Source organism: Palaemon carinicauda, chromosome 11 (assembly GCF_036898095.1).
Source record: "Palaemon carinicauda isolate YSFRI2023 chromosome 11, ASM3689809v2, whole genome shotgun sequence".
Classification (NCBI taxonomy): domain Eukaryota; kingdom Metazoa; phylum Arthropoda; class Malacostraca; order Decapoda; family Palaemonidae; genus Palaemon; species Palaemon carinicauda.
In genome coordinates this window covers 139,779,689-139,794,745 of record NC_090735.1, presented here as the reverse complement: position 1 = coordinate 139,794,745, position 15,057 = coordinate 139,779,689, and the positions used below count along the sequence as shown (strand labels likewise).

At 45.8% G+C, this 15,057-nt stretch overlaps 1 protein-coding gene across 12 annotated transcripts in view; it reads right to left on the bottom strand.

Moving 5' to 3' along the window:
* Positions 1-15,057, bottom strand: part of LOC137650248 (probable glutamate receptor) — a 514,807-nt gene that overhangs the window by 244,660 nt on the left and 255,090 nt on the right. For all 12 annotated transcript variants that reach the window (XM_068383530.1, XM_068383531.1, XM_068383542.1 and 9 more), the window contains one exon: positions 8,064-8,191. In XM_068383530.1, the coding sequence (XP_068239631.1) occupies positions 8,064-8,191 (128 nt within the window). The remainder of the gene's footprint in view (positions 1-8,063; positions 8,192-15,057) is intronic.

The window sequence follows — 15,057 nt, the reverse complement described above, 5'->3', positions numbered from 1 at the left end:
CCCCATAGCTCCCTGCTCGTTGATCATATGGTGTCCTATAGCTAACATACTCTTGAGGACAAGGAGTATTAGCATCGAGATTGCTTTCTTGTAGACATACAGTTATAGGGGAGTGCTCACGTATGAGGAGCTTAAGTTGTTCATATTTCGCCCTTAAACCCTGGCAATTCCATTGCAGAATGGAGGAAAAACTATGGTTTATTTTTTGGGAAGACACCTTACATGAAGTCTTCCCATTGGCAATATTTGATCTAACAATATTTCCCAGTGGTATCTCTAAAGAGGATCTTGATATAGCGGATTTTGTGTTCCTCTTTTTCTTTGTGTCCTTTTGATCTAATTGTTGAGGAGGATGGTGGCCCTCAACTTGAATTTCTGATTGCTTCAATTTACCTTCTAGTTGATCAGAAACATCAGCAGACAAGATATCATACTTATTTGAAGTCGTGACTTTAATGTTTCTTATGGTAGGAGGCAAGAGAAATGGAGGTCTCTCTCTTTTTCGATTAAAAGGTTGTGATCTGTCAGGTTTTTGCACCTTCCCCACTACGGGTTCACCAGGTAAATTGGTTTCAAGTGCAACCTCCATCAGATCAGGCAAGGAAACGGCCTGTGAGAGGTTTGTACTATTGTTTAGAATCGGAGTAGTTGGCTTTTGAATAACTTTCAGATCTTTAAGTATCTGTTTTGATTTTTCTACAATTTCTGGATATAGATTTTCGATGGGACTTTCAACCTCTTTAACTACTTTCATTTGTTTCTTTATCTTAGAAGTGGAGATATAATTTTCATCTGTATGGTTTGGCAAGTTTTACTTCAGAACCATTGAAAAAGGTTGCCCTGGTCTTATCTGCTTTTCAAGAGCTCTTTTACGAGCCTCTTAAAAAGTAACCCTTTCCATGGTCCTAATGGCCTGAATTTATTTTTAAAAAATAAACTAATACCCCTTGAATTACAACACTCATGCACCTCTCCCTTACCTTTTTATAGTGGTACAATACACAGCTTTTAGATGTAGCTGGGTGTACTTCCCCACAATGTATGCAATTAGGGTTTTCTATGCATACCCCATGACTACTTTTTCCAGTTGGCACAAACAGCTGGCTTATTATTTAGTTTTTCCTTGTATTCCTGGCTCAAATGGCCATGCATTTGCCAATGATAACATCGCAATGGTGAAGGGATATATGGTTTTACCTTCAAAGATAGCCATCCAGCTTTTATAACATTTGGTAATTTGCATTGATCAAATGTTATAATCAAAGTAGAAAGACGAATATGTTGTTCTCCAACTCTCTTTCTCATTCTGACTACTTTTACTACTCCTTAACTTTTCAGTTCATCCTCAATTTCTTTTTCCTCGATGTCCAGCAACTCTGAAGCATATATCACACCTCTACCCTGGTTGAAAGTAGGGTGCGAAACGCATTTGACACTATGACCATCCAATGTTGCTAATGTTTTCAATCTTCCGCCTTGTATTGGGGATAGTGCTTCTATCAGGAGACTTCCATTTCCCTGGGGAAGAATTTTTGGCTGGCCTCCACATACAGCAACTATTTCCCTATTAGCTTTAAAAATATTTACACCTTCATGTCTTGCATTTTCAAATTCCAAAATAAAAAAATTCCCATAATTCACTACTTCATAGTGACCAGGTAATACTCCAACTTTTCTACATTTTTCTGTAATGTCATCATTTCTCACTCTCTCTCTCTTCTTCTCTAGTGTTTTCTTATCATTCTTCATATGACGTGAGTAAGGTTCCAATGTTACGATATTGGAACCCGAATTGGAGCTGTCTGTACCAAGGTCCATGTCTGTATTTTCCAGGTCGTCAACAGAGGGGTTTTTTTTTTTTTTTTTTTGGAAAGAGCAAGCCGGGTTATCCACCTCTAATCCCATGTGGCCCAACACGAGAAGAGGCTTCAGCAGGGACCAGTCCTCTATTAGAGAGGGGCTGCCTCTCTTAAGGTGGGTGTACACTGATCAGTGGCGGTGGTTAGCTCCTCCCACCGGCGACTCCAATGCCTGGCGTCACCCATTACCCGCAAATATGGGCGACTTACAAGCGGATCACTGGAGCCCGACTCCTAACAGACTTGGTCTGCACCCAATGGGTCCGCCAGAGGGTGATGGTGTCTAAATTGGCACAGGTTGAGATGGAATGCCGCCCATCCCACACTGTGCCAAATCCAAAGAAGCAGCCAAAGCATGATCAAACAAGCCAAAGTCGTCAACAATATCGAGCCCAAAAGGAAGAAGAGAGCAGAATAAAAGAAATAACCAAAAGGAAAAGAGAAAGTGTTGACTGATTTAGTTGGATTAACAGTTAGGCACCGAGGTCCAGTGGGAAAGTAGTTTCCACTGTTCATTAGAGCCCAGCTGCTAATCCCTAAGCCCCCCATCCTCATCAAGGCTTCAGCATCTGGGAGGTTTCCATGCGTGGTAGAACAAGGAAAATAGCCCTTAAAGTAAGCAAGTAAAGACTACGCCATAGAAATTTAGCTGTCGTGACTTCATGATCATCGAATATCAGCAGTAATATCAATCAATAGGATAAGAAAACAAGAGAGAGGAGAGGGATATCTCAAAAATAATGCTAATGGTAAATAAGAATATCTAAATCAAATTATGCAATTGATACAGTATATAAAAATAGTAGAGATAAATTGTGAAGATAAATCTTCACATCCTCCTTGTATTTTTTCACAGAAAAGGGATTTTATGATTCATGACAAAGACCATAAAATATGACAAATTTAAAAACACAATAATATCAATCAATAGGATAAGAAAACAAGAGAGAGGAGAAAGATATCTCAAAAATAATGCTAATGGTAAATAAGAATATCTAAATCAAATTATGCAATTGATACAGTACATAAAAATAGTAGAGATAAATTGTGAAGATAAATCTTCACACCCTCCTTGTATTTTTTCACAGAAAAGGGATTTTATGATTCATTACAAAGGCTATAAAATATGACAAATTTAAAAACACAAACCTTTAGCTATTTAATAGGTATTATCTTTTGGCAAAGCTGGAAGACTAGCCATTAAGACTGGTGGCAACCACCCAACCACTAGTTAGTGGGAGGGTGCAGGGGTTATCTAAGGGAATTGGGTACCCCAACCCACTCACACATCAGTGATATTTCACCACTTTTGATTGCAGGCAGGAGTTTTCGGGGACAGGTGAAAGCGGGACAATTTGTATAAATAGCTAAAAGTTTACAAGTTAGGAAAAATACAAATTATCTCCAAAATTGTCATTTGTTCCATCACTAACAAACCTAACGCTATTTAATAGGGATGACTCACTTGTTAGGGGGGTGGTAGTCTGACCTCTGGCTTGGTCATTGACCCGGGTTTATACCTGAACAGAGTTAGACTGTAACTGAAAAAACCTCGACACCTCGCTAAAAGAGACATTGTGTAATGTGCCCGTAGCAGCCTGCCCAACCTGTGTGTTAGTGAGGAACTAGAAATGTGACTGTCTAGGTAAGAATGTTCTGAGTTTAAAAATATTAATGTTAAAACAAACATAGAAGTTCCCAATACCCACCTTGAGGGGGAAATTTAAGACTATACTAGGGAAATGGTTATTACTTGCAGATAGGTGAGGCCAGCGTGCAGAGGACCTATGGTGCTGTTTCCCAAGAGAGGGGAAGATAAAGGAAAAGAAGAGACAGTCATTCTTAAGATTCATACAGACAAATCCTGGGTAACCAATTCCGTAAACCATCTGCCCCTTGTCCATCAAGAAGCTTGAGGTATTTTCAAACTAGCTGATGTGCAGCCACCACAGGACCAATGGAAAACTTATCCATGTTCCTGTGGGTTACATCTTGCAGGTAGGGGGGGGGGGAGGTGAGGGTTGTCCGACACTTCCACACACCTGCTTGTAACACCTATACAACAGAGTAGTTGCATTTAAACGCCAGGGAGTTGCTCATGTCCCGGATGTCATGAGCTCTAGGTTGTCAAGTGTGAGGAGGGTCAGCGTTCAGTGCATGGTCGATGCTGCAGTGCATTTAAGATATCTCAAATGGCTCACTGGGCATAGTAATGGTTGATCTGGATCATCTGTTACAGAACGAAAATTGGCAATCCAAAAAGCCCCGAAACTAGGATCCGTGACCACTGGATTTTGAGTCTTAGCAATAAACTCAAGGACGAAACCGAGTGTCACCTCCCCCATCCCCTTGAATGGGCGATGTTGTAGGATAGACCATGAAGTTCACTAACTATCTTTGAAGAAGCTAAAGTGAGTAGGAATACCATCTTTAAAGTGAGATGGCAATCTGTTACCTGGCGTAATGGTTCATAAGGAGCCCCCTTTAGGGACTGAAGGACGCAAACCCCGTTCAAAGGAGGTGGTTTAACTTCCGATTGTGGGCAAGTGATCTCATAGCTTCGTATGAGGAGAGATAACTCCAACTTACAGGAAAGAACAATTCCTTTCAGTCTAAAGGCCATGCTTAAAGCTGAGCGGGTAGCCTTTCACTGCTGAAACCAAGAGGAACTTTTCCTCTCAAAGGCATACAAGGAACTCTGCTATTACTGGAATAGTGGCATCGAGGGGAAAGATACTCCTTCCACGACACCAACCATGGAAGACTGTCTACTTTGCCTAGTAGACTGATGCAGAGGATCTCTGGAAGTATCCAGACATCCTTCTCGCAGCTCGTTGCAAAAAGCCTCTGGATAGTCACCATGCTTGAAGACAAAGGGAAGTTACAGCTAAGTGAAACATGTCCACGTGTGGTTGTCTAAGTAGATCTGGTTGTAGCTCCTTCCAGGAACCATTCTGCGTGATGCCATAGATGAGCAATGAGCGTCATGTACAAGTTGTTGGATGCTCTGGTTTTGATGAGCACCCTTCTCATCAGACAGAATGGGGGAAAGACATACACGACAATGTTATCCAACCATTATTGGAATGAATCTTGCCAGGGAGCCTGAAGATCTGGGAATGGGGAGCAATAAAGCAGTAGCCTAAAGTTCATGGGCATCACAAAGAGATCCACAATCAGGGAACCCCTGGAAGTCAGGATTTTCTTGGCTATCAGATGATTCAAAGACCCTTAGGAGCTCACTATCCAAGTTGCTCTGCTCAGATTGTCTGCGAGCATATTCCTTTTGCCAGGAATGAAGCACGTGGATGGGGACACCAAATGTTCTTCTGTCCACCGTAGTCTCTACTGCCTGATGGGATAGGGGCTGTAAAAAGGTACTGCCTTCTTTGTTTAGGTATGCCACTACTGTGGTGGTGTCACTCATCAGCACCACAGAGTGACCTGCCAGAAACTGTTGGAACTGTTGAAGAGCTAGGAAGGCAGCTCTCATCTCTAGGAGATTTATGTGCTGGTACCTTTCAGACTCAGAACATAGCCCAGAGGCTGTGCAGTGGAGCATGTGGGTCCTCCACCCTTCTTTTGATGCGTCTGTATAGAGCACCAATTCTGCAGGAGAACAAGGTCTGTCCCTCAGCGGAGGTTCTATGTCACCCACCACAGAAAATCCGTCAACTGCTCCTGATTGATAGGAACAAGAGTATCCAGGGACCCTTTGTGCTGGTTCCACTCAGAATACAGTTGCCACAGAAGAGATTGAACCCTGAGGCGACTGTTGGGCACTTGACAGAGTAAGGGAATCTAGGTGACCTAGAAGACACAATCACTCTTGAGCTGGAAGCTCTTCTCATCTGAGGAAGGGGCTTGCCACCTTCCTCAGCCTGTGTACTCTGTCGTCTGATGGAAGGACTTTCTGAAGATTGGTGTCGATTATCAAACCCAGGTATACCAGTCTTTGAGAGGGATGTAGTGATGACTTCGAGATTTATCGGCAATCCCCAGATCATGACAAAACTCAAGTAGCCTGTCTCAGGGTCGAACTAGGGTCGCCAACGAGTCTGCCAGAATCACTCAATTGGCGAGGTAACGAAGAGGATAAATACTAATTCTGTGAGGCCAGGTTGAAATTAGGGCAAACACTCGTTTAGACCCGAGGTGTTGTCGAAAGGCCAAATCACAGCAATTTGAACTGGTATTGCCTGTTCTCGTGTATGATCCGGAGATACTTCCTTGAAGACAGATGGATTGGGATTTGGAAGTATGCGTCTTGCATATCCAGGGTGCACATAAAGTCCTGAACCATTATTGCCTGAATGACCGTGTTTGCCGTCTCCATCTTGAACGGACTTTGTAGAACAAACTTGTTCAGGGTTGAGATATCAATGGCTGGCCTTCAGCCTCTAGATGCCTTTTTCACAAGAAAGAGTCGACTAAAGATGCCTGGCAACCCGGCGAGGACCTCTTGGAGAACGCCCTTCTCCAACATGGAACTAGATCCCACGTCAATGGAAGGGAAGATTGTGTAAACGAGACATGATACCTAACACAAATCACGGAGATTCTCCAAGGATCTGCCACAAGCTGCATCCACCTCTGCCAGGATTGTTGCAGGCATCCCCTCACGGGTGGGCTGGCGAGAGGATTGCTCCCCCAGCAGGAGCAGCCTCTGCAGCTCCCCTTTCCACCTTTCCCTACTCTGGAGGGTTTGGACCCCTTTAGATCTATGGCAGGAAAGGGCTGCCGTGACACTTTTTCGGATAACCCTGCTGTTTTACTGGCCGAGGGTTTGTTGGGTTGCGGATGCTTCTTGGGAGGTGGAGGAGCCTTCCAAAAGGGCCTGGTTGTCAATGCCTCATCAAAGAGAAAATCCTTAGTGTATTTTCTCCAATACTCAGCCGCCCTCTCGACATCCTTCGGCTTCAAAAGAGGTTAAATTCAGAGTAGAGTTCCTGAGCTGAGCCTGGACACTTCAGCTCTAGGAACCTGCCTGGGAAACCTTTCATTCACATAATGTCGTCTCAAGAATTAAATTTGCCCACAGACTGACAACCTGGTGGGAAAGGATCTCTAAGTTCAGAGTGCCTGACAACAGAAAAGTCTCCATGGACCTTGTACTCTCCTTGAACCAATCCTCAGTTTGTACAAAGTGGCCAGATGAACCCTACCACAGATCCAGCCATGAATCGGCCTGCATGGTGTACTTTGCGACCTCAATGTTAATGAGCTCTGAGGCAGAGAAAGTGCCCGAAAGCCTAGAAAATCTTTCTATGGGGATACCTCTCTCGAGAGCTTCAAGATAGGGATTCAACGTCAGAGCAAGGATAGGTTTGTCTTCGAACTCGTAATGCCTCCTCTGTTGGACAAAAGGAGGGGGAAAGAGCCGAGATGATAAACCAGCATGAAGCGAACTAGAGGAGGGCAATGTGGGAGAACGCCTTCTTACGGGCTGCCGTCAATCCGTTAGACCAAGGCACGGTGGAACTGGTCTTAGGGGTCTCTGGGTACCATACATATGGTCCTAGACTGTGGCCCTGCCTTCCTGAGGAGCTGCCTTTATGTTAGAGAGCCCATTGATAACCCTCACGCAGGCCAGGATTTGTCAGAAGGCAGATTCGGACTCCCGACGCTCCGCTTTGGACAGGAGCTTCAGACTAGCTGCCCTAGGGAGGTTGTCTTTGTCAGAGTCCAGGATGTCATCCACCTCCAAGCTCTCACACATAGGAGACTGGCATAGGTCAAGGTCATCAACAGGTGGGGCAATGCAAGATTAACTCACCACCGGAGAACTTCTGGCCCACCCTTACATGACAGCCTTACATGACTTCCAGTTCTTAGGGACCATCTTTATATCCTTATGCTCCCAACTTGCCGGCAAATAATCTCCCAGCAAGGAAGGTCTGGAGGGTACCTGCCATTCTTGAGGGGCCTGAAACTCTCTTGCTTGAGGTTCAATGTCCTCCGGAGGAGGTATGGAGGCAGGCTGTGGTCTTAATGGCTAATCTTCCAGCTTTGCCAAAAGATAATCCCCATTAAATAGAATTAGATTTGTTAGTAATGGAACAATCGAGATCTTTCATGATTCTAAATAGGCTACAGGATCAATAAACTGAAAACATCAAAGGAAACCTCAAAATCATGCATAACTTGAATACATATAAAACAACTTCCTTACTACCCTTGTCAAATGATTCTAAGAAAACTGACCTGAAATAGACAAAACTGAGGCTCCAATTACAGCTTCCCGCCTTGCTACCATTCCAATAATTCCAGTTACATTTCCATTGGGCAGAGCATCTCCCCATACATTATCTTGTGGGATAAATGCTTTGTATCTGTAGGGGGAAATTAACAAAAGCATGGAAAAAATAATCTAAAGCATTCAAATACACAAACTTAAATGATTCATTTGCAGCAATATTATTTATTACATCACTAGATCAAGATGCATTCCATTTGGGTGTTTGTCTACCTGGACTCAGTGAAGACCATCACAAAGAAAGGTACTTGAGCTCACAATCCCATTGGTACTTAAGTAACCAACAGTAACTTAGAAATTAAAACAAGCCAAAAAAAGAAAACAACAGGAAACCAAAAGCATCATCATAATGGACGAATAAATCAAGTTCTTTACAAGAAAAAACTGAGAGGGGTCAGAGATAAAAGTTATTTTCTACGGTAAATTGGACGGAGAAACGGATTTTGAGCGAAGCGAAAAATCTATTTTTGGGTGAGATAGCCATGGCGTCCTGATGGAAGGTTCCTTATTGGTAGCTTCCTTGGGTATATAACTACTAAGATATTCCCAGAGAATTTAACCACAGGTTATCACAGAATTCTAACTTCTGGAGCGAGTATCCTAAAGGTTTCCCTTTAAGACATCGTATATCAACAGGGGACGCATGTATTAACGCGCCACATAGCTATCTGCACCCCACATAGAGTTAACACTTCGATGTGGAGGAGCGGAGAATAGCTGGGAAGCCGTTCCATAGCTATACTCGTCCGTGGCTACTTTTGGTACTCGAAACGTAAACAAACGGGCGCCATTGCTAAATGACGTCACGTCTGTCCTCATCCTGATGTCAGTTGCTTGCCGATCACCATGATACAGCATGACAGGGTGGGGCCTGAAAGGCTGGACAAAGTAGCAGGGAGGGTCCATCAGGACGCCATGGCTATCTCACCCAAAAATAGATTTTTCGCTTCGCTCAAAATCCGTTTTTTGGGCTCAAGCCATGGCGTCCTGATAGAAGAATACCAGAGAATCAATGTATCGTGGTAGATTTCCCCTTATAGTATAAGTGCCGAGGGCTTTGAATAGGGTAAGCATAGTGACCTCGATAGAGGTTCCGTGGGGATGAAACTTTCTGGCCTCCTTGGCAGAGAAGTCCCAACGGACCATGCTGAAGATCAAAGTGGTCATCGAAGGGCTACCCACCTTGTGGGGAGAACATTAAGAACTCGGAGACAAGACAGAATGGTTGATATTCATATAGGAACATTCTCAATGACACACAAGTGGTGGTTAGGCACTGCATTTTGTAACAAGAGAACTATCTGGTCTCGAAGGTATAGCGCAAGTAAGTATTCAGTTAGGAATATTACATAGCATAGGTGAGTATATAATATGGATTGAACCTATTATTCTTCATCATTTTTGAAAGAAAAAGGAATAATGAAACTATGACAACCATGTATTTCATAGTATAAGTAGGAGCGGATTGAGACGCACAAGTAATAAAATATAAATTTTATTTCACAATTGCAAAATATGGTAAATAAATGCAATAAGGGATGTAAAGTAATTTACAATAAATTATAATGTACATAGTAATGAAAGACTTCGCTCTTGAATCTGAAAGAAAATTTCAAATTATTAGAAGGCACAGGTTCCAAAGGAACATCAGTCTTTAATAAGGAAAAAAACACATCATGCTCTAGGCATGCGGCACTCATGTGACAACTATGACATTTCACTTTGTAAAGAACAGTCTAAGAAAAACACTAAGTGTCTCTGAATTCACTACGTATCACACGAGGGTCAACATAGGCACCCGAAGAGTTAAAGTCCCAAATAACTCACTGTTCTATGCAGAGTTAGGTGCAGGTTTCATAACACTACCTGCGGCTACCACGAAATGTTTGACTTCATGCGCTTGTTTCGCGTAATGCTTGAAGAAAACACGCGAGGATTTCCAGCCTGTGAAACTCTTGAGGCTTTCGAAATTCATGCTCTGGAAAAAATTCAGAGACGATGCGACTTTTCTAGGATCATGACCTGCGGGTGTACTGTCAGGATCTGCTCTGCGAATGAAGTAGGTGATTTTTGCTCTTAGCTGTTTCAGTGACAGGTCGCTACCCGATGTTTCTCCTTTGAAGAGTTGGCCTCCACCAAAGTCAGAAGTTCTATGAAGATAGACCTTGAGGCTCTCTACTGGACATAGAGAGGTATCTTCTTTCAGGGGGCAGATTCTCCAAGGGCCCCATCTTTTGGTGGGTAGTTCGTTTTTAGCGAGAAACGTCGGATCTGGGAAGAGGGTAAGGTCTCCTGAGTCTGTAAACAGGATGTGACCCTCGTCTCTTGATAATGCCATTATTTCGCTGACTCGGGCTCCTGAGGCAAGAGCAAAAAGAAATATAACTTTTTGAGTCAGATCCTTGAGAGGGCACGAATCATTGTCCAAGTTGGAGGCAAAATGGAGCACCTTGTCCAGGGACCAGGAGATAGGTTTTGGTGGGGGTGCTGGGCGTAGACGAGCGCATGCCTTCGGCAGTTTATTGAAGATGTCGCTGGACAGATCAATCTGGAAGGCGTACAGTAGTGGTCTAGTCAAGGCCGATTTGCAGGTAGAAATCGTGTTGGCTGCTAAGCCCTGTCCATGAAGGTGAATGAAGAAGGACATGCAAAAATCAATGGTGATTTCCGTAGGATTTTTTGCCTTGACGAATGAGACCCATTTTCTCCAGGATGATTCGTATTGCCGTCGTGTGGATTTGGTCTTGTATTCCTCAAGGAAGTCTAGAATTTTCTTCGAGATCCCAAACCTCTTCTTCGCGGCTAGGGAGAGAAAATCATGAGATGAAGGTCCCTGACTTTCGATGATGAAGCAAAGACAGTCGACTTCTGTACTTGCTGGGAGAGAACTGGGCCTGGGAGAGGGATCAGCGTGGGTTGTAGCTCCAGGACTAGGGGGTACCAGTTGCTCCGGGGCCACTTGGGAGCCACTAGGGCTGCTGTCCCTTTGAAGGTTCTCAGTTTGGAGAGGACTTTCAGCAGAAGGTTGGTGGGAGGAAACAGGTAGATCCTGGACCATCTGTTCCAATCCAGTGACAGGGCATCCACTGCTTCTGCCTTGGGGTCCTCGTACGGGGCCACATATCGAGGAAGTTGATTGTTGTCGCTCGTTGCGAAGAGATCGATCTGAAGTTCTGGGACTTGGAGAGAGATGAAGGAGAAGGATTTTGCGTCTAGAGACCATTCCGACTCTATCGGGCTTGTCCGAGATAGAGCGTCCACCGTCACGTTGTGGAATCCTTGTAGATGAACTGCAGACAGGTGCCATTTCTTCTTCTCTGCCAGACGGAAGATTGGGAGAAGCACCTGATTTATCTGGGGCGATCTTGAGCCTTGGCGATTGAGACATCGAACTACCACCGAGTTGTCCAGGGTTAGACGAATGTGGATCGAGGAAGGCGGGGAGAGTTTCTTCAGAGTTAGAAGGACCGCCATGGCCTCCAAGATGTTGATGTGAAACGTCTTGAATAGGGGAGACCATGTTCCTTGAGCCTGTTGTTGGTGGGAGTGACCTCCCCAACCCTCCAGCGAAGCGTCCGTGTGGATGTTGAGTGATGGAGGTGGGTGTTGAAGAGGGATGGACCTTTTCAGGGCCTTTGCTTCCGACCACGGCTTTAGGAGTAACCGAAGTCTGTTTGGGAGCCGTCTCTTGAGGTCTCTTCGAGCGATGGATGCGGAACGTCTCCAGACTCCCGCGGCATCCTTTAGCTGTGCACGCAGCACTGGGTTTGTCACTGAGGCGAACTGTAGAGAGCCTAGAACTCGTTCCTGCTGACGTCTTGAGATCCGTTTGGATTTCAGCAGTCTTTTGACAGACCCTGCTATTTCCTTCCTTTTCTTCTGGGGAATGGAAAGGCGGTGTGACTGGAGATTCCACTGGATTCCTAGCCATTGGAACTTCTGAGCTGGAGAGAGGCGAGATTTCTTTCTGATTATCTTGAATCCCAGGTGTTCCAGAAACTGGGTGACTTTGTTGCAGGATCTTAGACAATCTTCGGGCGATGGAGCCCAGACCAGCCAGTTGTCGAGGTGGTCCATCACCTGGACGCCGCGGAGGCGGAGCTGTTGAACGATGGCGTCTGCCAGCTTTGTGAAGATCCGTGGGGCCACGTTGAGGCCGAAGGGCATGGCCCTGAAAGCGTAGCTTTTCCTTTGGAGTCGAAATCCTAGGTAGGAGGAAGCGTGGTGGTTCATTGGAACGTGCCAGTAGGCATCCGCCAGGTCTATAGAGACCGTGTAGGAACCTTGAGGCAGAAGGGTCCTTATTTGTTGAAGAGTCAGCATCTTGAACTTGTTGTTCGCTATGAAATTGTTGAGGGGGGATAAGTCTAGAATGACTCTGAGTTTGTCGGAGTCCTTCTTGGGGACGCAAAACAGTCTCCCTTGGAACCTGGTTGACTTTACCCTCCTTATCACCTTCTTGTTCAAGAGTTCTAGGACATATTCTTCCAGAAGGGGGGTTGACTGTTGGAAGAACTGCTGGAAGGTTGGGGGTGGTTGAGTCCAGCTCCAGCCTAGACCCTTCTTGACGATGCTGTGTGCCCAGGGATCGAAGGTCCAACGATCATGGAATTGGCGGAGTCTTCCTCCCACCGGAAGCACTTCATTGCTTCTGGTTTCCCGAGGGTTTACTACCTCGGCCGCTAGCTCCCTTTCCTCCTCTGCCTCTAGAGGGACGGCAAGATGCATCTCTGCCTGCACCTCTGTTTGAGCCTCTACCTTTGGGACGAAAGGTAGTTGACTGTTGCTCAAAAGCAGGGGTGAAAACCGGCGACTGTGACAAGACCGGTTGGGTGACCAGCTGAAAGGTCTGCTGTGGCTGAGCTGCCACTCGGGGAGTAGCGGATCCCGGAAACTGCCGTCTCTGTTGACGTTGCTGTGGTTTCGGTTTTGTGGGTTTCCTCTTAGGTTGAGGGCCGTCGTCCTGAGAGGATTTCCTTTTCTTCGACATGCCCCACTTGTGGAGAAGGTTCCTGTTCTCCGTGGCGGCCTTGTCGGTGATCTCTTTCACAAGGGAGGAGGGAAAGAGGTGCTTACCCCAGATGTTGGAGGAAATCAGCCTCCGGGGTTCGTGTCTCACTGCGGCACTGAAGAACATGAATTCACGACAGGCTCTACGAGCCTTCGTGAAGCTGTACAGATCCTTTACTACGGTCGCCAAATGTGTTTTGGCGAGAACCATGTAGTGGTCAGGGACCCTAGTGTCACCAGCCATGACTTCGAGCTGTACTTGGAGGGACATGGATGCGGCGAGCCTTTCCTTCATATCATGTTCCCGACGAAGGAGATGGTCATTAAGTTTTGGGAGGTCTTCGTTAAACTGACGGTCAGCAACGTCAGGTTCTAGTTTTCCCACCACGAATGTTGACTGGACATCTTTCCAGTGTCTAACATCAGGGGGAGTAGTCAGGGAGAAGGGTCTGCACTCCTCCAGTGCAGGGCAAGGTTTCCCTTCTTCCACTGCCTTATGCACCGCAGTGAAGGCCTTTTCCAAGAAGGGGAGGGTCGCATCGTCTGGTGTGACGTAGGTAGGGTGCTTCTTGCTAAGCGCCGGAAGTTTCGAGCAGGTGAAGCCCCTACTTTTCACTGTATTGGCCAGCATAGCCTGGGCCTTCGTGAGATCGAACACTATAACCTCCTTCGGTTCGGTCTCTTCTTTAGAGGCAGGTTCGGATCGAAGTCGGACGTAACAGTCCGGATAAGCCTCAAAGTTCGGGAAGAATTCCACTTCTTCCAGCGCGATCGAGCCGATCTTTTCACTTATGAAGATCTTGCCCGTCGTAATTGGCATGTGCTCAGCATACCTCCAGGGGTTGGTATCTGAGCATGCGGGGAGGTCCTTAACCGAAATCCTTTTCGGCTGCTTCGAACTTCCCATGTTGGACCTGAAGAACTCGTGCGTCTCATGGAGTTTCTTATCCATGAGAGCCTCAAGCATTTTGAAGATCTCCTGGGTGTTGGATGGGGTAGGATCCGGGGTAGCGGATGTAGACGGGAGCGATACATCCGTCAGTGTAGGAGTCGGTGTGGGGGTGGATGTTGGAGCGACCTCCTGCTCCGACTCAGGGTATTCCACCCTTTCTTCCTCATAGTCTAGTTCGTTGCCCATGAGGTTCCTCTCCGTATTTTCCGACACTTCCGACATACGTTCCTCGTTGTCGGCATCCAGACGGCACTCTTGCATGGACTGGGCCATGACTACATCCGGTTCCACCACTAACTGGACGGTGGGAATCTGATCTTTGGGGACCACTGAGTCTGGGGATGCCTTCGGAAAGAGCAAGGCCCTCAAGTCTTCAGTGGCAAGGTATGGTCCGGTGGCGTTCTTCTGGAAGCTACGCACGCACTTGCGTAGCTTCTCTCGAGAAGAGTCCCTAACCACCGCTAAAGGAGGATTGTCAAACGCCTCGACCAGGCGGTCCTTGCAGACTGTACAGTGCAGCGGGTCCCAAAACTTCAGATCACCTTTCTTGTTGGCGCAAGGGGCGTGGGTCCTACACACCGTGTGCCCGTAGAAGTGCGGGCGCTTCACTCCACAGAAGTTGTGGTCACATTTCACGTACTCCTCCTGTAAGAGAAAGAGAACATGAGTATATGGAAGTCATACAATGACTCATATTATTCTAAAGTTAAATATTAAGAAGTTAACTTTAACTTAATCTTAAATAATTAATAACATTATAATGTTAGAGAGTGGAGCGGGAAATGAAGTAGATAGACACATACTCCGTGTATCCCGCCCGGCTGGTTACCGTAACCTTATCAATAGGCAATTTGTTTGTGGCCGAGGACACAAGACAGAATTCTTCATAGATCGCCAGGGAGGCAGAAGGAACTCTAGCAGGAATTGCCTAAGATGTAAATCTGGGACTGAGACCATTCAGGCCATTAAAATGGGGGGTG